The 26,296-nt window shown below is 34.0% G+C and overlaps 1 protein-coding gene and 1 pseudogene across 2 annotated transcripts; one reads left to right on the forward strand and one right to left on the reverse strand.

The window, feature by feature from the left end:
• Positions 1-1,868: 1,868 nt before the first annotated feature.
• On the reverse strand, positions 1,869-7,883 carry LOC117325095. Of its 2 annotated transcripts, XM_033881031.1 has the most exons (5): positions 7,772-7,883; positions 6,227-6,375; positions 4,641-4,799; positions 4,015-4,127; positions 1,870-1,989 (listed from the first exon to the last, which is right to left on the reverse strand). In XM_033881031.1, exons 2-5 carry the CDS (start codon positions 6,259-6,261, stop codon positions 1,916-1,918), a joined length of 381 nt encoding a protein of 126 aa, XP_033736922.1. In that variant the 5' UTR covers positions 6,262-6,375; positions 7,772-7,883; the 3' UTR covers positions 1,870-1,915. The 2 variants fall into 2 exon arrangements, with proteins under 2 accessions (XP_033736920.1, XP_033736922.1); XM_033881029.1 differs by lacking the exon at positions 7,772-7,883 and having other exon boundaries at positions 1,869-1,989; positions 6,227-6,473.
• Positions 6,635-25,807, forward strand: LOC117325094 (annotated as a pseudogene).
• Positions 25,808-26,296: the final 489 nt, after the last annotated feature.

Here is a 26,296-nt window from a genome sequence, read left to right on the forward strand (position 1 = left end):
GATATATATATGATGTCATACCTAAGTGTTTTATTTGTATCAGGCCACCTCGCTCAAAGTAAAGTCTAACATAAAATTGATTGTTTTAACGATCAGATTACTGGGATTAGTTAATATGTAACAGTAAAATAATGAAACATAAGGAATATGATTCATCTAATTTAATATAATAAAGGATATTATGACATTGTACTTGGTGCTGTGACAATTTGATAAAGTAGTTGCTATAACAATTTGATAAAGGAGTTGCTATGGTAATTTGATAAAAGAGATGTTTGAGACAATTTGGTAAACGAGTTGCTATGACAATTTGATAATGGAGATGTTTGGGACAATTTGATAAAGGAGTTACTATGACAATTTGATAAAGGATTTGCTATGACAATTTGATAACGGAGATGTTGGGACAATTTGATAAAGGAGACGATTTAACAATTCGTTATAGGCGATGCTGTGATAATTTGATATAGGTGATGCTGTGATAATTTGATATAGGTGATGCTGTGATAATTTGATATAGGTGATGCTGTGACAATTTGATATAGGTGATGCTGTGACAATTTGATATAGGTGATGCTGTGATAATTTGATATAGGTGATGCTGTGACAATTTGATATAGGTGATGCTGTGATAATTTGATATAGGTGATGCTGTGATAATTTGATATAGGTGATGCTGTGATAATTTGATATAGGTGATGCTGTGATAATTTGATATAGGTGATGCTGTGACAATTTGATATAGGTGATGCTGTGATAATTTGATATAGGTGATGCTGTGACAATTTGATATAGGTGATGTTGTGATAATTTGATATAGGTGATACTGTGATAATTTGATATAGGTGATGCTGTGATAATTTGATATAGGTGATGCTGTGACAATTTGATATAGGTGATGCTGTGACAATTTGATATAGGTGATGCTGTGATAATTTGATATAGGTGATGCTGTGATAATTTGATATAGGTGATGCTGTGACAATTTGATATAGGTGATGCTGTGATAATTTGATATAGGTGATGCTGTGACAATTTGATATAGGTGATGCTGTGATAATTTGATATAGGTGATGCTGTGATAATTTGATATAGGTGATGCTGTGATAATTTGATATAGGTGATGCTGTGATAATTTGATATAGGTGATGCTGTGACTAATTTGATATAGGTGATGCTGTGATAATTTGATATAGGTGATGCTGTGATAATTTGATATAGGTGATGCTGTGACAATTTGATATAGGTGATGCTGTGACAATTTGATATAGGTAATGTTTTGTCTATCATGATATTGTTGGAATTTTAAATGATGATAAAATTGTAAATAATAATTCTACACATTATGACATGACATTAAATAATTGATACCTTCCTGGAGTCTTACTTTTACAAACTACGATCTACTACATGGAATAATCATCTTTTAAGTACATAATAATGTATATTACAATCAGAATGAGAAATTTATTCTGAATATTCTATTCTGAGGTTTTATAGAATAGCCGTTCAATTAGTTTGAAATCTCTGTCAAACTTTATTATATCAGTTAAAAAAATATCTTGATAGGTTTAGATTGGTATACATACTGTATACTAAGCTAATACTGATAAGATCAGTATGTTGTTACCATCGCTTGACTATGATGTACTCATGAAGCAAGCAGCTATTTTAAAAGCTGAACTATTATGTTTTATCGCTTAGTTAGAGTCATATAAATGTCATACAATTGATGGATACAATGTATTGTATCATATTGAATTATTTTGCTTGAGGGTCATACAGAAGATGCAAACCTCACACTAGAAGGTGTTATCATAAACTGTGTGACGTTTTGTCAACCATCTAACAAACAAAATGACTTGTTGATTTTCTTCAGTTTTTATTTTATTTTAATTTAGCTCACAATTTTTTATCATCCAAGAAGTCCAGCACCTTGTAACTTGATCAGTGCATCCGTTAGTGTGCTAAGGTATTGGCCGTCAGCAGCTGTGGAGAGAAGTATATCGGTAAATCAAAACACAGGTACGTATGCACTCATGGACATCAAACGTCAGTAAAGATAGGTAAGTATGTACTCACGGACAACAAACGTCAGTAAACACGGGTAAGTATGTACATTCACGGACAACAAACGTCAGTAAACACGGATAAGTATGCACTCACGGACAACAAACGTCAGTAAACACGGGTAAGTATGTACTCACGGACAACAAACGTCAGTAAACACAGGTAAGTATGTACTCACGGACAACAAACGTCAGTAAACACGGGTAAGTATGTACTCACGGACAACAAACGTCAGTAAACACGGATAAGTATGTACTCACGGACAACAAACGTCAGTAAACACGGATAAGTATGTACTCACGGACAACAAACGTCAGTAAACACGGGTAAGTATGTACTTACGGACAACAAACGACAGTACACACGGGTAAGTATGTACTCACGGACAACAAACGTGAGGCGTAACACGCTCCTCGTCTTACTTCTCGCTTGCCGTCAATATTCTTTTTTTTCTTAACAATTTCTTTATTCCTTGAAATTGAATCTTGATAATTCAAAGTATATTGCCCATGACCTGTGATCTCAGGAGCTACGAGGGATGATTGATATGTTGTGAGCCTCGTTTTGAAGGAGGTACTATGATCTGACTGTATAGGGCCGTGTACCCAAGGACTGGTGTCATTTGGTAAGTTTATATCGACGAGATAGCACTTTAAAGTAAATAAGACAAGTGGCTTCTGCAGAATGGACAAAACCGGTGAAAAAGGAGTGATCCAATATTTGCATAAAAAGGTTTAACACCTAAGGATATCTATAATGATATGCCATTATGGTAGCAACACTAGAGAAAGATCCCTTCATATGCTACAGTCATGGAAGGCCTGTCAATGTTGCAACCCCAGAAAGGGTCAATAAAGTTCATGATAGTGTTATGACTGACAGACGAATCACAGAAGGATATATAACCAGTAATGTTTCACAAGAAAGAGTACATTACAGACCGAGGATCTTGCGATGGGAAAGCTTTCGGACCGATGGGTTTCAAGACTTCTAACAATTGATAAGGAGCACACCAGGCTAACATAATCGAGTGCTAATCTTAACCTTTTTGAGTAAGAACCTGTCAACATTCTTCAGTTTCTTCAGAGATTTGTCACTGTGAATGAAACACGGGTCCATCATGTTACCACAAAGACTAAACAACAATCGAAACAATGGAAGCACCTTGGCTCTCCTCCGCCAAAGACGGCAAAGACTGTTCCATCAGCTGGGAAGGTTATGGCCTCGGTTTTCTGGGATGCAGACTGGTATTCTGATGATAGATTATCTCCAAAAGGGACAAATAATCAATGACACATACAATGCTTCACTTCTGAAGAAGTTACGGGAAAATATTTAACTTAAGCATCGTGGAAGGCTCACCAAAGGTGTGCTATTCCATTAGGACAACGCTCATGTTCATTGCTATAGCTGCCATTCACGATTGTGGCTTTAAACTGATTGAGCATCCACCTTATTCTCCTGATCTCGTTCCATCAGACTTTCATCTATTACCAAAACTGCAAACACCTATTTCAGACATCCACTTTCAGTCCGATGATGATAAGATACATGCAGTGGATGAATTTCTGAACAGCCAAGAAAAGGAGTTATATAAAAAAAAAAAAGGTGGCATTGAGGCCCTCAAACACCGCTGGAAAAAGCGCACAGAAACTGAAGGGGGAAACAATACGATATGTCCGACAAAATTTTAATTTTTCAATATGAGGCTCACAACATATCAATCAGTCCTCGTAGGTGTATTAGTATATTAATGGATTTTAGTCGGTGTTTGTTTAATACCTAAACTAATCAGAGATAATAATCGTGGTTAAGATCAAATATGTAGGAGCAGATTTAGGGTGACATCGTAAGGTATTCAGTATTCCCCCTTCTACATCAAACTAGCTACTATCCCAACACCTACCACCCGAACCTCCCACTCCATTGAAGGTTTGTACCTACCCAAACAATTATCAGCGGCAAGCACGTAGCCGTTACAACATGTGATCTGCTGGTCTGGACAGGCGCCCTTGTTAGGGACGAGCTGGGTATCGATGTAGGTGATCAACTTCTCACTGTATTGAACAAAAGTACAGATTGTGATGGAATCAGCAGTGATCAAAAAAGAAATTTACATAATCATGTAATCGGTAAACAATTTTGTTTCATGTGACGTACATACTATAAATGCGTTCTTGTGATGTAAATACAATGTACCACTATAAATATTCCCTGAGTCATATGATGTACATAATGTACATAAGAAATAATTCTGATTCATTTAATGTACATACTGTAAATAGTTTCTGTGTCATGTGATGTACATACTAAAAATAGCTTCTCTATCATGTGATGTACGCTGTACATATTATAGATACATTCTGTGTCATGTGATGTATACTATAAATACTTTCTATGTCAGGCGATGCATATTCTGGATCAAGTGATGCATTATAACACTTTTTACCCTTCTTCGCTCTATATCAAGATATCTTTTTAAAGTAAAAATGTAAAGAAAAATCAGCAGTTATAAATTTCACAGGTGTGTAATTAGTTAGTATAAGAGGTTCTATAAATCGATGACTTACACATATTGTATATTGGTAGTCTCGCATGTCTTGGTGTTCAGAAATCCACATCCGTCCTGTGTGTGAACCTGGACCGACTCTTTGATGGTGTGGGCTACGATCTTTGTCACCTGTGTGTTTGTAACTACCTGGTCCGCTCCGTTTTTACAGCACCAGTTACTGTAACATATAACGATAGACACATCACCAGTTACTGTAACATATAGACACATCACCAGTTACTGTAACATATAGACACATCACCAGTTACTGTAACATATAGACACATCACCAGTTACTGTAACATATAGACACATCACCAGTTACTGTAACATATAGACACATCACCAGTTACTGTAACATATAGACACATCACCAGTTACTGTAACATATAGACACATCACCAGTTACTGTAACATATAGACACATCACCAGTTACTGTAACATATAGACACATCACCAGTTACTGTAACATATAGACACATCACCAGTTACTGTAACATATAGACACATCACCAGTTAATGTAACATATAGACACATCACCAGTTACTGTAACATATAGACACATCACTAGTTACTGTAACATATAACGACATCACCAGTTACTGTAACATATAGACACATCACCAGTTAATGTAACATATAGACACATCACCAGTTACTGTAACATATAGACACATCACCAGTTACTGTAACATATAGACACATCACCAGTTACTGTAACATATAGACACATCACCAGTTACTGTAACATATAGACACATCACCAGTTACTGTAACATATAACGACATCACCAGTTACTGTAACATATAGACACACCACCAGTTACTGTAACATATAGATACATCACCAGTTACTGTAACATATAGACACACCACCAGTTAATGTAACATATAGACACATCACCAGTTACTGTAACATATAGACACATCACCAGTTAATGTAACATATAACGACATCACCAGTTACTGTAACATATAGACACATCACCAGTTAATGTAACATATAGACACATCACCAGTTACTGTAACATATAGACACATCACCAGTTACTGTAACATATAGACACATCACCAGTTACTGTAACATATAGACACATCACCAGTTACTGTAACATATAGACACACCACCAGTTACTGTAACATATAGACACACCACCAGTTACTGTAACATATAGACACATCACCAGTTACTGTAGCATATAGACACATCACCAGTTACTGCAACAAATCATTGATTACTCAACCAATCATTAAATGTTAGCTTGCTCTTCGATTTTTCATTTTTCTTTGTGGTATCGATGTCTATACTAAAACTCATTTGAAATATCGATACATTGTTTTCTAACAATAGTCAAAAATTATATATATAGAACCATAATTCGTTTCATAAATGTGAATCTAATAACTGACTTCAGATCGATCCTTTGCATGACGGTAAATAATAATAGTATAAAAAGTCAAACACAGATCTGCGGTCTCCCTAGTACTTTCGTGGCTACATCGTGCCGCTCTTCAGGGGATTATAAATTATAAATAAATGTAAATTCGCTATAAATCCTGACTAACAGAATATCCCTTTTCACATACATATATTATACTAAACCTGCTATCGCCCATTTTCTTCCCTCTTTTCAGCATCAGCTGCAGGTGTCGGGGTAGCTGGTCATAGTGCACACTGGCCAATAAATCCAGCTCAGCTTGTGTATAAACACGGGACTCCGAAACACCCCAGAGTGTCAACACTATCACAATCTGTACCAAAAACAATTTATACATCTTTGTTTAATGGGGGAGTCGCAGGTGTGGAAGTCCAGTGTATACTGTACTTTAAATAGTATGATAAACATGTGACACCATTTAGACAGACTTACACGAGGTCATCCTGTTAGTACTGATAAGAAATATCCGCCAACCATTGGAGCTTTAACATTTATACATGTATTATCTATCCTACATTCAACGACAAAATTATTAAACTTAAAGTAAAGTGAGCTAAAAAGTGAGCTCATTAAAACTCCTTTCAATATACTTTATAAGTTTATGATAATATGATAGTTTGAAATGAGCAGTTGTTAAATAATGTTGAATAATATCTCTAGCAGGAACTTAGAGAATGGGTCAAAATGAGTAGATTCATTCTTGACTTAAGGATCAATCGTTGATAAGACTCCTCCATACAATGCCACGATAATGCATTGTCACGTATACCACGATAGCACGTTTTAAAACGTTACTTTGTAAATCTATTACCATGCTGTTAAGTTACAAAGTCTTTGTTGGTATTTCTCTCTCTATAGCAATATTATCATACATTTTATATCCATCCATCGAGCCCCTGGATGAACCAGTGACTGAGATCGAACTATTCAATCATTTTGATATCGACAAGGATGGCGAAATAAACAAGGGAGAATTCTGGTCGCTAGTCCCACGCTTACAAAAGGTACGTACTTAAACAGTCATAAATAGTATCTACTTACGAAAATCAACTAAATACGCCTGTATAATCTATCTGCTTACCAGACTAGTATAACACAACATTTAATAGTTTTTAACAATTACTATGGAAATAAGTAAGGTAATGATAATCCTCTTTGACAGCTGTAGAGTACGTGTAATCCATTAATATTCAGTTGACATTTCGCTGATAACAATATGAAAGCAATGCACGCTTTGCCGTAATCAAGTGTCTTACGGAAGGATGAATTTTTCATTTAACATGATTGACAGCCAGCACTTGAAAAAACAAGACAGATTGCCAGTACGGAATATATCCGAATATGCAGCGACTTTGTTCCTTTGGACATCCACACCCTTAGATCTGCAGAGCTTGACCAACTGGACTACCTACTGGTAAGGTGTCGATATTTGATGTCGATCATTACCAGTTATATATCTGTATGTTCAGGCTTCTATTATGATGTGCCCATACAAGGAGAAATAACTCTTACTACAGTATATTGGTACTGTTTACGTGTTTATTTCAAATATGTCATTTCTGATCATTTTCATGTTGTTTCATTAATTTTACATTGCTGAAGTGTGCCTGTCAATATCGTCCCGATACTGTGAGTATTTACACCATTCTGTTATCAAACGTAATTACAGAACAATACCTCATTAGAGCCATTACTATCGTGGACCTCACCTGAGATCAGTCAGTTTGACGTACATGTCGGAGATCTAACCGCCTTCCTACCCGTCCACAGGGATATAGAGGTCGGCCATGTTTGGAGCCTTTATCCTCCCGAATCATCTCCTCCTCCCCTAGGATCTCCGTACACAGATGGTATACACACTATCCTCACTCGTCTCCTCTCCTCGTTCCATTTAAGACCTTCACTCCAGACGAGATTCCAGCCTCGAGGGGGATTTGCTATCCTGAGAGCACGCTCATCATCTAAATTTGACATCATATTTCGGTAAGCAATATAGAAATAAAGACAACAAACAATATTTTCAGTCCAACGACTTTGTTGCTTTCATCAGCAAGACTTTGTGGTTATTTCATACCTTTCCGTACCATATATCTTTTTTTTTTCATTTTTGTACATAATAGTACATAATAAATTTGCAAATATTTTGTCCATACATACACACAATCATTCCATTCCTTATTATTAGCTAAAATCCAGCACTATATCAAAGATAATATTGATTACATTCAACACTATATCAAAGATAGTTATTATATTAATGTTCTGTAGTGTAACTGCTAATTAACTGTGATATATACTGTTTCTTAAGAAAGAAAAAGAAAGAAAGAAAGAAAGGATGAGAGAGATAAGAAATTAAAGTAATTGTAGAATAAATTCAGTCCAAAGAATGAGTAGTTGAATATGAGGGAGAATGGTACACGAAGATACGACAATGGACTAAGATGTATTTGATAAAGAAATGAATGAATCTGTAGTTGATTTCATGGGTAATATCTCTCATTGTATTGCAGTATTTAAACTGATATAACAAGGGACTTTGGCAAGATATTTCAACTATATATACTAAGCTAATGAACTAAGAAACTGCAATAATTCTTACTGAATAACAGCACTTCCTAACTTACGCAGAAACAATATTAGAAGTGTACACTGGGCAATCAAACATATGCTGAGGACAGACCTATAAGTCATATATCCCAATAAATTTTAAGGTTAAATATATTACCAGAGAATGGAAGATCCCCAAGCAAGGCTGAAAGAAGGCAATACCCCTTACAGAGAAACACTACTATCATATGCAATCTTACTTTAATAATGACTGGGGAAATGGGAAAGATTACTGGTCTCTACATAAATTACAAAACATGTTTAGGGGATTCATTTTGTTTTCAGAATTTTATGAGATGCTAGTATATGTTTTTCATGCCGTTCCTCCGCATAGCCTTGTTTGCCTGGTGGTCAGATTTTTACATAGTTACTTGTATCTGAACTTATAGCAATACATATTTGATATGCGATATATCTCTTTAATACAGTTTTTCAGGGCTGCTAAAGACGGGTTCTTTTCCTGTCAACTTGTGCTGTATAAATATTGCTTTATAACTAAAATAATCAAACTATCAATATTGTTCTTTCCCTCATAAAATGCAAAGGTAAAAGACTCGTTGTTGAAAGTAAAGGGAATGAATAATAAATCTAACAAAATTTCAAAATTTGTCAAAAATAGCTATACCTTTTCACATTCCCATAATGCATGAACTATTGTTTCATTCTCGGTATTACAATGATTGCAGAAAGGGCTATCGACTAGGCCTATTTCAAAATATGAATTTGTAGTTATAATTTATTGATTTATTCGAAACTGATGTTACTGTAATTTTGTACTTTTACAAATTTTGAACGGTGTTAAGTATATCTTTATCCATATATTTCCATCGAAATCTAACAATGCTTCCCATTTCCTCTTCCGAGTAGATGTTATGTTATGTTATTTCGACACAGACAGTTATACTCTTTTGCTCCCTTTTCCTGTTTGAAAAAAAGTATCTAAGTTGGCAAGTATGTATGGTCGTTTTATGATTTCAGTAGAGATATCTTTTTTGGAATAATTCTTTTTATAGCGTTTAATAAGAAAGTTAGTACGCATATTGAATTTCACTATGAATTCTGGATAGCTGTTAAAACTTTCATTGCTCTTTTCTTTGACTACATCATTAGTTATTACTACTCCTTTCCTATACCAATCATTATAAGAATCCCACCTTCTTAGAAAGTTTACTCCATCTTAATGGAACATCTTCCCAAAAAGAATTTTTTGTTCATTTCAATTGTTTGCCATTTCACAATTTACTAAAATATCTGTATAACTGAAAGTTAAAGATGAATTTAAAGATATTTTTCTGTAGTTGTGTAATTTGCGTGTACTGTACCATTATTAATTGTAGTTCCTCTTTTACATTCAGATTCCACGCCGAATTCCAATTGAATGATAATTCAGAGCGGCCATTTTGGTACACGCCATCACAATTTGCTGGGAGATTGGTCATTGAGTCTGACGGTTCTCATGTTGACTTGTTCCATCTGAACGTTCCTTCGGACAGGTCATTAAATGTCGGTAGGTTGTACAGCCATGTTGACTTGTTCCATCTGAATGTTCCTTCGGACAGGTCATTAAATGTCGGTAGGTTATACATGTGTGTGTGTAGTGTATGACAAAGCTAATTTTCAATTGAAAATGATAGATAGATAACAACGCAACTAGAATGCTTACTAAGACAATCCCGGTGAATGTAAAGATCTTAATTCAAACATGTCGTTGGATAGATAGGACACCATATCGTGTAAATCATTGTGGTATAGTATATACATTGTACATGATATCCCGTACATATGCTACACTTTTACCCTATATTCTTATATATAATTAGTGTCCTACCGAAATATTCCGGAATAAAGATTTATTAACATTCGTTATTTCAGAGTATTTACCTTTGGAAAATCCTTGTGAAGTCACTAACACTGCTTTATATATAAATATACATAAGTTTGATATTATGTATTTTTTCTGTATTCTGAATGTCCAGCCGAAATGTCCAAGTTTTTCATGAACTTTAGATATCCAGCTGAAGTATGTATCTTGTCTTCAGACATGGAATGGACGTCTGACACTAGTGATGAGGGAGAGGACAACACTTTGACAGTTGAGATAGGTTACATGGAGCAGATGGAATTATCTTCCCCTGAACCATCGTCTATTTTCCCCCGATCGTCCTGTAATAAAACATCCACTGGGTCAATATCACACATCCAATGGGAGCAAGAAATACAATACGACAAGGCACAACTACTGCTACAAAAATCGTTCTTCCCTTTTAAACAGGTTAGTATAAAGTCGTGAATAAAGCCTTACCCTTACGTCATTCTAGTTACAGCCACGAGACATATCCAATCAAGTGATGTTGCTACATGTCAAAGAGCTTTTTCAATCGGTTTGCTTAAACATTCTGGTGATTTTATCTTCATAAAAATCCATTTCTATTATAAATCATTTCATGTACACGAGATTTTCAAGCGAACTTTAACTTACGTTTACAATTTTCTCAAAATACTTATGCCTGAAATGTTGCTGTTCAGGTTGATTACTACAACATCAGTGAAGCATTTTCTAGAGCTGCAGAAGAGAAAAAGTACGTCCACAGTATCGTTCTCTGGGGTGCTTTAGATGACCAGTCGTGCTGAGGTAGAGTGACAATCCATAAAACAGTGAAATGTCCTTAGTGTAGACTCTTATAATATTAAATACTATATAACACGGTATGAGTGGTATTTAATTAAATAGTATACACACACTGTATATCAATATATCAGACAAAGATCATATCATTTCCTTGCAGACAAAAAGTATTGTCAAGTTGATCAAAGGCAAATCGGTTTCTTTCCAATAAAATATCCATCTACATCTTGATAAAGAGGCGAATTATGTCGAAAATGTTATCACCATTGTCATTATATATATATTAGCCAATAAGTCCTAACTTAGGTGTTCAGATCCCGTGTCAGGCCATACCGCCGCTATCAAACTTACCAGACACTCTACATTACAAAAGAAAATATATGTTTTGATGTTTAATCATGCCGCATTTGGATGCAAATTGTGAAATACGGATATTATCACCAATAATAGGTTCGGGACGGACTTTGCGGGAAGGTCCTCTCGCTAGTCCGTCCGTTGTCAAACTCCTCAAGGAACGGTTCATAAGTAGCTGGACTCTGCTGGAGGATCTTCACCGTCAGCAGGAGTCGGACGATATGGTGGTCGTTAAAAGAGCTACACTGGCTCTAAGAGTCTATTCGTATGTATACCTGGGTGTAATTATGTTTAATCAGTGTCTACTCGTATGTATACCTGGGTGGAATTATGTTTAATTAGTGTCTACTCGTATGTATACCTGGGTGTAATTATGTTTTAATTAGTGTCTACTCGTATGTATGTCTGGTTGTAATTATGTTTAATTAGTGTCTACTCGTATGTATGTCTGGTTGTAATTATGTTTTAATTAGTGTCTACTCGTATGTATACCTGGGTGTAATTATGTTTTAATTAGTGTCTACTCGTATGTATACCTGGGTGGAATTATGTTTAATTAGTGTCTACTCGTATGTATACCTGGGTGTAATTATGTTTTAATTAGTGTCTACTCGTATGTATGTCTGGTTGTAATTATGTTTAATTAGTGTCTACTCGTATGTATGTCTGGTTGTAATTATGTTTTAATTAGTGTCTACTCGTATGTATACCTGGGTGTAATTATGTTTTAATTAGTGTCTACTCGTATGTATACCTGGGTGGAATTATGTTTAATTAGTGTCTACTCGTATGTATACCTGGGTGTAATTATGTTTTAATTAGTGTCTACTCGTATGTATGTCTGGTTGTAATTATGTTTAATTAGTGTCTACTCGTATGTATGTCTGGTTGTAATTATGTTTAATTAGTGTCTACTCGTATGTATACCTGGGTGGAATTATGTTTTAATTAGTGTCTACTCGTATGTATGTCTGGTTGTAATTATGTTTAACTAGTGTCTACTCGTATGTATGTCTGGTTGTAATTATGTTTTAATTAGTGTCTACTCGTATTATACCTGGGTGGAATTATGTTTTAATTAGTGTCTACTCGTATGTATACCTGGGTGGAATTATGTTTTAATTAGTGTCTACTCGTATGTATGTCTGGTTGTAATTATGTTTAATTAGTGTCTACTCGTATGTATGTCTGGGTGTAATTATGTTTAATTAGTGTCTACTCGTATGTATGTCTGGTTGTAATTATGTTTAATTAGTGTCTACTCGTATATATACCTGGGTGGAATTATGTTTAATTAGTGTCTACTCGTATGTATGTCTGGTTGTAATTATGTTTAATTAGTGTCTACTCGTATGTATGTCTGGTTGTAATTATGTTTAATTAGTGTCTACTCATATGTATACCTGGGTGGAATTATGTTTTAATTAGTGTCTACTCGTATGTATGTCTGGTTGTAATTATGTTTAATTAGTGTCTACTCGTATATATACCTGGGTGGAATTATGTTTTAATTAGTGTCTACTCGTATGTATACCTGGGTGGAATTATGTTTTAATTAGTGTCTACTCGTATGTATGTCTGGTTGTAATTATGTTTAATTAGTGTCTACTCGTATGTATGTCTGGGTGTAATTATGTTTAATTAGTGTCTACTCGTATGTATGTCTGGGTGTAATTATGTTTAATTAGTGTCTACTCGTATGTATGTCTGGTTGTAATTATGTTTTAATTAGTGTCTACTCGTATGTATGTCTGGTTGTAATTATGTTTTAATTAGTGTCTACTCGTATGTATGTCTGGGTGTAATTATGTTTAATTAGTGTCTACTCGTATGTATGTCTGGTTGTAATTATGTTTAATTAGTGTCTACTCGTATGTATGTCTGGGTGTAATTATGTTTAATTAGTGTCTACTCGTATGTATGTCTGGGTGTAATTATGTTTTAATTAGTGTCTACTCGTATGTATGTCTTGTTGTAATTATGTTTAATTAGTGTCTACTCGTATGTATGTCTGGGTGTAATTATGTTTTAATTAGTGTCTACTCGTATGTATGTCTGGTTGTAATTATGTTTAATTAGTGTCTACTCGTATGTATTTCTGGGTGTAATTATGTTTTAATTAGTGTCTACTCGTATGTATGTCTGGTTGTAATTATGTTTAATTAGTGTCTACTCGTATGTATGTCTGGTTGTAATTATGTTTAATTAGTGTCTACTCGTATGTATGTCTGGTTGTAATTATGTTTAATTAGTGTCTACTCGTACGTATGTCTGGGTGTAATTATGTTTTAATTAGTGTCTACTCGTTATGTCTGGTTGTAATTATGTTTAATTAGTGTCTACTCGTATGTATACCTGGTTGTAATTATGTTTAATTAGTGTCTACTCGTATGTATACCTGGTTGTAATTATGTTTAATTAGTGTCTACTCGTATGTATGTCTGGTTGTAATTATGTTTAATTAGTGTCTACTCGTATGTATGTCTGGTTGTAATTATGTTTAATTAGTGTCTACTCGTATGTATGTCTGGTTGTGATTATGTTTAATTAGAGTCTACTCCTATGTATGTCTGGTTGTAATTATGTTTAATTAGTGTCTACTCGTATGTATGTCTAGTTGTAATTATGTTTAATTAGTGTCTACTCGTATGTATACCTGGGTGGAATTATGTTTAATTAGTGTCTACTCGTATGTATACCTGGGTGGAATTATGTTTTAATTAGTGTCTACTCGTATATATACCTGGGTGTAATTATGTTTAATTAGTGTCTACTCGTATGTATACCTGGGTGGAATTATGTTTTAATCAGTGTCTACTGGTATGTCTACCTGGGTGGAATTATGTTTTAGTTATAGTCTACTGGTATGTATATATACCTGAGTGGAATTATGTTTTAATTAGTGTCTACTGGTATGTATACCTGGGTGGAATTATGTTTTAGTTATAGTCTACTGGTATGTATACTTGGGTGGAATTATGTTTTAATCAGTGTCTACTGGTATGTATACCTGGGTGGAATTATGTTTTAGTTATAGTCTACTGGTATGTATACTTGGGTGGAATTATGTTTTAATCAGTGTCTACTGGTATGTATACCTGGGTGGAATTATGTTTTAGTTATATTCTACTGGTATGTAAGCCTGTGTGGAATTATGTTTTAGTTAGTGTTTACTCGTATATATACCTGGGTGGAATTATGTTTTAATCAGAGTCTACTCGTATATATACCTGGGTGGAATTATGTTTTAATCAGAGTCTACTCGTATATATACCTGGGTGGAATTATGTTTTAGTTAGAGTCTACTCGTATATATACCTGGGTGGAATTATGTTTTAATCAGAGTCTACTCGTATATATACCTGGGTGGAATTATGTTTGAATCAGAGTCTACTCGTATGTATACCTGGGTGGAATTATGTTTTAATTAGTGTCTACTGGTATGTATACCTTGGTGGAATTATGTTTTAGTTAGAGTCTACTCGTATGTATACCTGGGTGGAATTATGTTGAATTAGTGTCTACTCGTATATATACCTGGGTGGAATTATGTTTAATTAGTGTCTACTCGTATATATACCTTGGTGGAATTATGTTTTAATCAGTGTGTACTGGTATGTATACCTGGGTGGAATTATGTTTTAGTTATAGTCTACTGGTATGTATACCTGGGTGGAATTATGTTTTAATCAGTGTCTACTGGTATGTATACCTGGGTGGAATTATGTTTTAGTTATAGTCTACTGGTATGTATACCTGGGTGGAATTATGTTTTAGTTATAGTCTACTGGTATGTATACCTGGGTGGAATTATGTTTTAATCAGTGTCTACTGGTATGTATACCTGGGTGGAATTATGTTTTAGTTATATTCTACTGGTATATAAACCTGGGTGGAATTATGTTTTAGTTATATTCTACTGGTATATAAACCTGGGTGGAATTATGTTTTAGTTATAGTCTACTGGTATGTATACCTGGGTGGAATTATGTTTTAGTTATATTCTACTGGTATATAAACCTGGGTGGAATTATGTTTTAGTTATAGTCTACTGGTATGTATACCTGGGTGGAATTATGTTTTAGTTATAGTCTACTGGTATGTATACCTGGGTGGAATTATGTTTTAATCAGTGTCTACTGGTATGTATACCTGGGTGGAATTATGTTTTAGTTATAGTCAACTGGTATATATACCTGAGTGGAATTATGTTTTAATCAGTGTCTACTGGTATGTATACCTGGGTGGAATTATGTTTTAGTTATAGTCTACTGATATGTATACCTGGGTGGAATTATGTTTTAATCAGAGTCTACTCGTATATATACCTGGGTGGAATTATGTTTTAATTAGTGTCTACTGGTATGTATACCTGGGTGGAATTATGTTTTAATCAGTGTCTACTGGTATGTATACCTGGGTGGAATTATGTTTTAGTTATAGTCTACTGATATGTATACCTGGGTGGAATTATGTTTAATTAGTGTCTACTCGTATATATACCTGGGTGGAATTATGTTTTAGTTAGTGTCTACTGGTATGTATACCTGGGTGGAATTATGTTTTAATCAGAGTCTACTCGTATATATACCTGGGTGGAATTATGTTTTAATTAGTGTCTACTGGTATGTATACCTGGGTGGAATTATGTTTTAGTTATATTCTACTGGTATATAAACCTGGGTGGAATTATGTTTTAATCAGAGTCTACTCGTATGTATACCTGGGTGGAATTATGTTTTAATTAGTGTCTACTCGTATATATACCTGGGTGGAATTATGTGTCAGTTATATTCTACTGGTATGTAAACCTGGGTGGAATTATGTTTTAGTTAGTGTTTACTCGTATATATACCTGGGTGGAATTATGTTTTAATCAGAGTCTACTCGTATATATACCTGGGTGGAATTATGCTTTAGTTAGAGTCTACTCGTATATATACCTTGGTGGAATTATGTTTAATTAGTGTCTACTCGTATATATACCTGGGTGGAATTATGTTTTAATTAGTGTCTACTGGTATGTATACCTTGGTGGAATTATGTTTTAGTTAGAGTCTACTCGTATGTATACCTGGGTGGAATTATGTTGAATTAGTGTCTACTCGTATATATACCTGGGTGGAATTATGTTTAATTAGTGTCTACTCGTATGTATACCTGGGTGGAATTATGTTTTAATTAGTGTCTACTCGTATATATACCTGGGTGGAATTATGTTTTAGTTATAGTCTATTGGTATGTATACCTGGGTGGAATTATGTTTTAGTTATAGTCTACTGGTATGTATACCTGGGTGGAATTATGTTTTAATCAGTGTCTACTCGTATGTATACCTGGGTGGAATTATGTTTTAGTTATATTCTACTGGTATGTATATATACCTGAGTGGAATTATGTTTAATTAGTGTCTACTCGTATATATACCTGGGTGGAATTATGTTTGAATCAGAGTCTACTCGTATGTATACCTGGGTGGAATTATGTTTTAATTAGTGTCTACTCGTATATATACCTGGGTGGAATTATGTTTTAGTTATAGTCTACTGGTATGTATACCTGGGTGGAATTATATTTTAGTTATAGTCTACTGGTATATATACCAGGGTGGAATTATGTTTTAATCAGTGTTTACTGGTATGTATACCTGGGTGGAATTATGTTTTAGTTATAGTCTACTGGTATGTATACCTGGGTGGAATTATGTTTTAATCAGTGTCTACTGGTATGTATACCTGGGTGGAATTATGTTTTAGTTATATTCTACTGGTATATAAACCTGGGTGGAATTATGTTTTAATCAGAGTCTCCTCGTATGTATACCTGGGTGGAATTATGTTTTAATTAGTGTCTACTCGTATATATACCTGGGTGGAATTATGTTTCAGTTATATTCTACTGGTATGTAAACCTGGGTGGAATTATGTTTTAGTTAGTGTTTACTCGTATATATACCTGGGTGGAATTATGTTTTAATCAGAGTCTACTCGTATATATACCTGGGTGGAATTATGCTTTAGTTAGAGTCTACTGGTATATATACCTGGGTGGAATTATGTTTTAATCAGAGTCTACTCGTATATATACCTGGGTGGAATTATGTTTTAGTTAGAGTCTACTCGTATATATACATGGGTGGAATTATGTTTTAATCAGAGTCTACTCGTATATATACCTGGGTGGAATTATGTTTTAGTTATAGTCTACTGGTACATATACCAGGGTGGAATTATGTTTTAATCAGTGTCTACTGGTATGTATACCTGGGTGGAATTATGTTTTAGTTATAGTCTACTGGTATGTCTACCTGGGTGGAATTATGTTTTAGTTATAGTCTACTGGTATGTATATATACCTGAGTGGAATTATGTTTTAGTTAGTGTTTACTCGTATGTATACCTGGGTGGAATTATGTTTTAATCAGTGTCTACTGGTATGTATACCTAGGTGGAATTATGTTTTAGTTATAGTCTATTGATATGTATACCTGGGTGGAATTATGTTTTAATCAGTGTCTACTGGTATGTATACCTGGGTGGAATTATGTTTTAGTTATATTCTACTGGTATGTAAACCTGGGTGGAATTATGTTTTAGTTAGTGTTTACTCGTATATATACCTGGGTGGAATTATGTTTTAATCAGAGTCTACTCGTATATATACCTGGGTGGAATTATGCTTTAGTTAGAGTCTACTCGTATATATACCTGGGTGGAATTATGTTTTAATCAGAGTCTACTCGTATATATACCTGGGTGGAATTATGTTTTAGTTAGAGTCTACTCGTATATATACCTGGGTGGAATTATGTTTTAATCAGAGTCTACTCGTATATATACCTGGGTGGAATTATGTTTGAATCAGAGTCTACTCGTATGTATACCTGGGTGGAATTATGTTTTAATTAGTGTCTACTGGTATGTATACCTTGGTGGAATTATGTTTTAGTTAGAGTCTACTCGTATGTATACCTGGGTGGAATTATGTTGAATTAGTGTCTACTCGTATATATACCTGGGTGGAATTATGTTTAATTAGTGTCTACTCGTATGTATACCTGGGTGGAATTATGTTTTAATTAGTGTCTACTCGTATATATACCTGGGTGGAATTATGTTTTAGTTATAGTCTATTGGTATGTATACCTGGGTGGAATTATGTTTTAGTTATAGTCTACTGGTATGTATACCTGGGTGGAATTATGTTTTAATCAGTGTCTACTGGTATGTATACCTGGGTGGAATTATGTTTTAGTTATAGTCTACTGGTATATATACCAGGGTGGAATTATGTTTTAATCAGTGTCTACTGGTATGTATACCTGGGTGGAATTATGTTTTAGTTATATTCTACTGGTATGTATACCTGGGTGGAATTATGTTTTAGTTATAGTCTACTGGTATGTATACCTGGGTGGAATTATGTTTTAATCAGTGTCTACTGGTATGTATACCTGGGTGGAATTATGTTTTAGTTATATTCTACTGGTATATAAACCTTGGTGGAATTATGTTTTAATCAGAGTCTCCTCGTATGTATACCTGGGTGGAATTATGTTTTAATTAGTGTCTACTCGTATATATACCTGGGTGGAATTATGTTTCAGTTATATTCTACTGGTATGTAAACCTGGGTGGAATTACGTTTTAGTTAGTGTTTACTCGTATATATACCTGGGTGGAATTATGTTTTAATCAGAGTCTACTCGTATATATACCTGGGTGGAATTATGCTTTAGTTAGAGTCTACTGGTATATATACCTGGGTGGAATTATGTTTTAATCAAAGTCTACTCGTATATATACCTGGGTGGAATTATGTTTTAGTTAGAGTCTACTCGTATATATACCTGGGTGGAATTATGTTTTAATCAGAGTCTACTCGTATATATACCTGGGTGGAATTATGTTTGAATCAGAGTCTACTCGTATATATACCTGGGTGGAATTATGTTTTAGTTATAGTCTACTGGTATGTATACCTGGGTGGAATTATGTTTGAATCAGAGTCTACTCGTATGTATACCTGGGTGGAATTATGTTTTAGTTATAGTCTACTGGTATGTATACCTGGGTGGAATTATGTTTGAATCAGAGTCTACTCGTATGTATACCTGGGTGGAATTAGGTTTTAATCAGTGTCTACTGGTATATATACCTGGGTGGAATTATGTTTTAATCAGTGTCTACTGGTATGTATACCTGGGTGGAATTATGTTTAATTAGAGTCTACTCGTATGTATACCTGGGTGGAATTATGTTTTAATTAGTGTCTACTGGTATATATACCTGGGTGGAATTATGTTTAATTAGTGTCTACTGGTATGTATACCTGGGTGGAATTATGTTTTAATCAGTGTCTACTGGTATGTATACCTGGGTGGAATTATGTTTTAATTAGTGTCTACTGGTATGTATACCTGGGTGGAATCATGTTTAATTAGTGTCTACTGGTATGTATACCTGGGTGGAATTATGTTTTAATTAGTGTCTACTGGTATGTATACCTGGGTGGATTTATGTTTTAATTAGTGTCTACTGGTATGTATACCTGGGTGGATTTATGTTTTAATTAGTGTCTACTGGTATGTAACCCTGGGTGGAATTATGTTTAATTAGTGTCTACTGGTATGTATACCTGGGTGGAATTATGTTTTAATTAGTGTCTACTCGTATGTATACCTGGGTGGAATAATGCTTAATTAGTGTCTACTGGTATGTATACCTGGGTGGAATTATGTTTTAATCAGTGTCTACTGGTATGTATACCTGGGTGGAATTATGTTTTAATTAGAGTCTACTGGTATGTATACCTGGGTGGAATTATGTTTTAATTAGTGTCTACTCGTATATATACCTGGGTGGAAGTGGAATTATGTTTTAGTTATATTCTACTAGTATGTATACCTGGGTGGAATTATGTTTTAGTTATAGTCTACTGGTATGTATACCTGGGTGGAATTATGTTTTAATCAGTGTCTACTCGTATATATACCTGGGTGGAATTATGCTTTAGTTAGAGTCTACTGGTATATATACCTGGGTGGAATTATGTTTTAATCAAAGTCTACTCGTATATATACCTGGGTGGAATTATGTTTTAGTTAGAGTCTACTCGTATATATACCTGGGTGGAATTATGTTTTAATCAGAGTCTACTCGTATATATACCTGGGTGGAATTATGTTTGAATCAGAGTCTACTCGTATATATACCTGGGTGGAATTATGTTTTAGTTATAGTCTACTGGTATGTATACCTGGGTGGAATTATGTTTGAATCAGAGTCTACTCGTATGTATACCTGGGTGGAATTATGTTTTAGTTATAGTCTACTGGTATGTATACCTGGGTGGAATTATGTTTGAATCAGAGTCTACTCGTATGTATACCTGGGTGGAATTAGGTTTTAATCAGTGTCTACTGGTATATATACCTGGGTGGAATTATGTTTTAATCAGTGTCTACTGGTATGTATACCTGGGTGGAATTATGTTTAATTAGAGTCTACTCGTATGTATACCTGGGTGGAATTATGTTTTAATTAGTGTCTACTGGTATATATACCTGGGTGGAATTATGTTTAATTAGTGTCTACTGGTATGTATACCTGGGTGGAATTATGTTTTAATCAGTGTCTACTGGTATGTATACCTGGGTGGAATTATGTTTTAATTAGTGTCTACTGGTATGTATACCTGGGTGGAATTATGTTTAATTAGTGTCTACTGGTATGTATACCTGGGTGGAATTATGTTTTAATTAGTGTCTACTGGTATGTATACCTGGGTGGATTTATGTTTTAATTAGTGTCTACTGGTATGTATACCTGGGTGGATTTATGTTTTAATTAGTGTCTACTGGTATGTAACCCTGGGTGGAATTATGTTTAATTAGTGTCTACTGGTATGTATACCTGGGTGGAATTATGTTTTAATTAGTGTCTACTCGTATGTATACCTGGGTGGAATAATGCTTAATTAGTGTCTACTGGTATGTATACCTGGGTGGAATTATGTTTTAATCAGTGTCTACTGGTATGTATACCTGGGTGGAATTATGTTTTAATTAGAGTCTACTGGTATGTATACCTGGGTGGAATTATGTTTTAATTAGTGTCTACTCGTATATATACCTGGGTGGAAGTGGAATTATGTTTTAGTTATATTCTACTAGTATGTATACCTGGGTGGAATTATGTTTTAGTTATAGTCTACTGGTATGTATACCTGGGTGGAATTATGTTTTAATCAGTGTCTACTGGTATGTATACCTGGGTGGAATTATGTTTTAATTAGTGTCTACTGGTATGTATACCTGGGTGGAATTATGTTTTAATTAGTGTCTACTCGTATGTATACCTGGGTGTAATTATGTTTTAATTAGAGTCTACTTGTATGTATATATACCTGGGTGGAATTATGTTTTAATTAGTGTCTACTCGTATGTATACCTGGGTGGAATTATGTTTTAATTAGAATCTACTTTTTAATTAGAGTAATATAAAGATGTGTACTTAATATCATCGGTAATAGCTTGAATACTACCTTGTATATATTTCATATGATTTCCAATGAAGTAATGTTTAGTTTACAGTCTCCAAAATGAATGTACTGCATCTAGTTAGGGGTTAAATTGTCCCGTCATACAAAAATGTTCTGACCTATATATGGAGACCAGTATTATAATTACCTCAGCCTTGTTGTATGTAGATTAGATTCATTCGTTTCGTATGTCTTTTCAGATTTCCGGTTGAAATAATCATCTACAACCACGAAGAAAAAATAATTTTCCATGAAAATCTCAATACAATATTTGAAGAATCTTACTCTGCAGACAACCAGAAATATGCGGATTATTACGATTACTGGTCAGTACGATATACACATGGTGTATGTATATTACAGTATCATCGTGATGTATATTGGTAACTGTATAATACATGTAATATACATTATTAGTGATGCACAACAAGTGATTGGTTCAATATTAGGGATGTACAATAAGTGATGGGTACAATATTAGTGATGTACAATAAGTGATTGGTTCAATATTAGGGATGTACAATAAGTGATGGGTACAATATTATGGATGTACAATAATTGATGGGTACAATATTAGTGATGTACAATAAGTGATTGGTACAATATTAGTGGTGTACAATAAGTGATTGGTACAATATTAGTGGTGTACAATAAGTGATGGGTACAATATTAGTGATGTACAATAAGTGATTGGTTCAATATTAGGGATGTACAATAAGTGATGGGTACAATATTAGGGATATACAATACGTGCTGGGTAAAATATTAGTGGTGTACAATTAGTGATTCGTACAATATTAGTGATGTACAATATTACCGATGTAAAATAAATGATGGGTACAAAATTAGTGATGTAAAATAAGTGATTGGTACAATATTATTGATGTACAATAAGCGATTGGTACAATATTAGTGGTAAGACATTAATTTACATTAAGGGACTGTGTCTTTCTGTATTACGTATATATCCTGTTGACAATATATAATCGTATATTACAGGGATGATTCACTGACGAGGGCTTACATCAGTGTTCTGTTAAAGGCTTTAGATATACAAAGTGGAGCGGAAGTGAAAAACAACGTGGAATAAATATCAACAAGACATTGATACATTTATCATAACAAGGATAGTATATAGTTTGTTTACAATAAATCAGTCATGTGGATACAGGTTGTGACTGGAGAAGAAATCCTTTCCTGTGTGACGTGATGGACATAAACATTTTGTTCTTTACTGATGGTTTGGAGGGATGATTTTACTCTGCTGTCACTAATGTATTTGTAAACACTTGTTTATATTGACGATGTATGAACGGTAGTTAAAATTTGGTTAACTCATTACCTTGTAGCAAATTGAAAAAAAATATATAAGTATAATATTTTAGGGGGGAAAAGAAAAACAAAATAAAAATCAACTATTCTTACTCATATATCCGGATTTGTTAGATATTTATGGTGTATAAGAACTACTATTTCTCCCACGGGCAGATGTACCGGTAGATATACCCGGTAAAGTTCTTATCAAGTTTTTATTTGTGGAACCCATGTATACAATGCATGTGGCCACCAACATTTACAGAGGTTTACAAATAACCCGCCCCTACGTCCGTATATATTGCCTGTCCAAACATATCAAAATGTTCACGGTTGGAAAAAACACAACAGATCAAATTCGTACACAAACGTTTGCTGAAGTAGCCCTGTAATACCGTAGATTTCACCTCCGTGAAGTTGATTACCTATTACTTATTCTATTGATTATTCGATTCAATCATTACATATTCGTTTCCTCTTTATAATTAGCACTTTGAATGGTTCAAAACGTATCATTAAACTGCGTTCCCGTTACCCATTCATCCATTCCATTCATTAGCCTTAACTTATTATTAATTCAATTCCTTCATTACTTTTTCGATTCCTTCTTGTCTTATTCGTTTCTTTTTTTACTAATTAACACTTTAAATGGTTAAAAACTATTTACTAAACATTCACATTACCTATTCGGCCATTCCATTCCTTGTTATACCTTATTACTAATTCGATTTCTGCATTACTTATTCGATTTACTCAAAACATATTCGCTTCTCATTTACTAATTAACACTTTAAATGGTTCAAAACTAATTATTAAACATTTCTATTACCTATTTGAACATTTTATTCCTTGTCCATACCCTATTACCTTTGTTCATTACTTATTAAATTCCTTCATTACTTATTCGATTCCCTCGTTGCTACAACCATGTATAAAGACGTATCATCGGCAAACAATTATATAATGAATTTATATAAGAAACAACGATGTGGATATATTTTTTCTGTCAGCAAGGTAATCTTCAAACCAGCATAGCAACTGTCCACATATACCATAGTTTTGACATTTAAAAATAGGCCTCCATGCCAGACTCAATATCAAGTAATACCAGTAAATTAGCGGCGTCTCAAATACCATTTAATAGGAAGATCAAAAACTAGAAATGTTTAATATGGATAATGTTGATTTTAATATTGCAAGTTAGAATTTGTTTTCTTGAAATTGTCAATTAAGATCAACAATGGGTAAACAACTTTTTAAAATATATTTCACTAAGAATAGTTACTTTTAAAAGAGTTTCAACTGAACGAATCCTCCATTATTGGTATTAAATTATATATATATGAGACCTTATATAAAGATCTCACACCATTTCAGCTGTATATATAGATCAATGAGATATTACGGTCTAAAGTTGTTCTTATTTTCTTGATTATGATAACGAAAAGAAAAGCCATCCACAGCGTTGAGTTTGGTTTAGAACTCCTCACAATAACTAAAAAAGAACAAATGCTAAGATGTCACGTGTTTTATATGTGGTGTTTCATGGAGGTCACTATGTACATGTACATCAAATAAGGTGGAGGAGATAAAACTTTCAGTCTTTTCTCTGTATTTCATATTTGAAATTCCAAGTTTAAAATTGTTGCGTTGATAAGATGGTGTTTTTAAGAAGTTAAAAATGGATTTGCTCTGTGTTATTCTATTCATTAGCTATGTTATGAAACTTAATAGAGAAAATAAGAAATGCTTTCTCAGTAATTAAGTGTTCAGCAAGTATTTAATCGTTAAAAATGGGTCTTAAAAAGAACACTGTTACCCGAAAAACTGTTGCTCCGAATAAAACACAATTTGATAATTTTTCGATTACTTGAAATTCGTGAGGTGAATGGATTCCAAGAATGTCCATTCCACTAAGTCAAATACACTAATTCATTTAATTTAATGACACGAATTCAAGTTTCGACAAGTACATTACATATAAAGGTCTGCCTTATTTTTAAATTCCACCCCGTCTCTCATATCCAACCTCCCGAAAGTCCGAGTAATATTTCTACATTCGATTATTGGGTTCAATTTCAAATGATCCGTGACGTCGGAAATTAAGAAAAATCTAAAATATTACTGTAATATCAAACTCCAAATAGTTCCTTTGGCGCGCTGACTTAAATGTTCTTTTATTTCTATACAAAAACATTCACATTCACATTGGAATATTCCCTTGGTATACCCCTGATCGCTACTGTGGACACTGATTACATCTAAACACATAAACAGGGAGACCCAGTAGAGGAAACACATGGACGCGATCATTGGTCAGGGCATCCAGTAGACCCTTGAGAGTATGTTTTTGACTCCCCAATTTGAGATCTGACTCTTGGGTTTGAAGAGACATGTCTATTTGACATATGTTTTGACCCTTCAGATTTCTCAGAAAAAAGTTATTTGACTTCTGAAATTGCTAACAGTCAAGGGTCAACTGGATGCCCTGATTGGTATTGTATCGATTGTATCATGTCATTTCCCCCCTATACAGTTATCTTAGAGTAAGAAATAACATCTTGAAGTTTCAAAACGCACAATTTTATACTACCAGGCGGTCCATGTTTGTTTTCTTTAAAGTCTTCTCCGTTCCTAATTGATTGTGGAAAAAATACGTTCAAGTGAAACTAAACTTAATTGAAACGTTACTACAAACATAATATTATATGAATAATTTATGTATTAATTGGATCAGGTATGATTAAATCTTAACTGAATTATGTATAATACATTATACATTATTAGCTCC

Source organism: Pecten maximus, chromosome 4 (genome assembly GCF_902652985.1).
Source record: "Pecten maximus chromosome 4, xPecMax1.1, whole genome shotgun sequence".
NCBI lineage: Eukaryota > Metazoa > Mollusca > Bivalvia > Pectinida > Pectinidae > Pecten > Pecten maximus.

Bases quoted from the DNA above. Each gene is read 5' to 3' on its own strand.
- LOC117325095 (XM_033881029.1), bottom strand. From the start codon at position 6,399: ATGTATAAATTGTTTTTGGTACAGATTGTGATAGTGTTGACACTCTGG. The intron at 4,800-6,226 runs GTTTAGTATAAT...TATATGTTACAG, and splicing joins AAGAAAATGGGCGATAGCAG to TAACTGGTGCTGTAAAAACG. The intron at 4,128-4,640 runs GTAAGTCATCGA...TGTTCAATACAG, and splicing joins ACTACCAATATACAATATGT to TGAGAAGTTGATCACCTACA.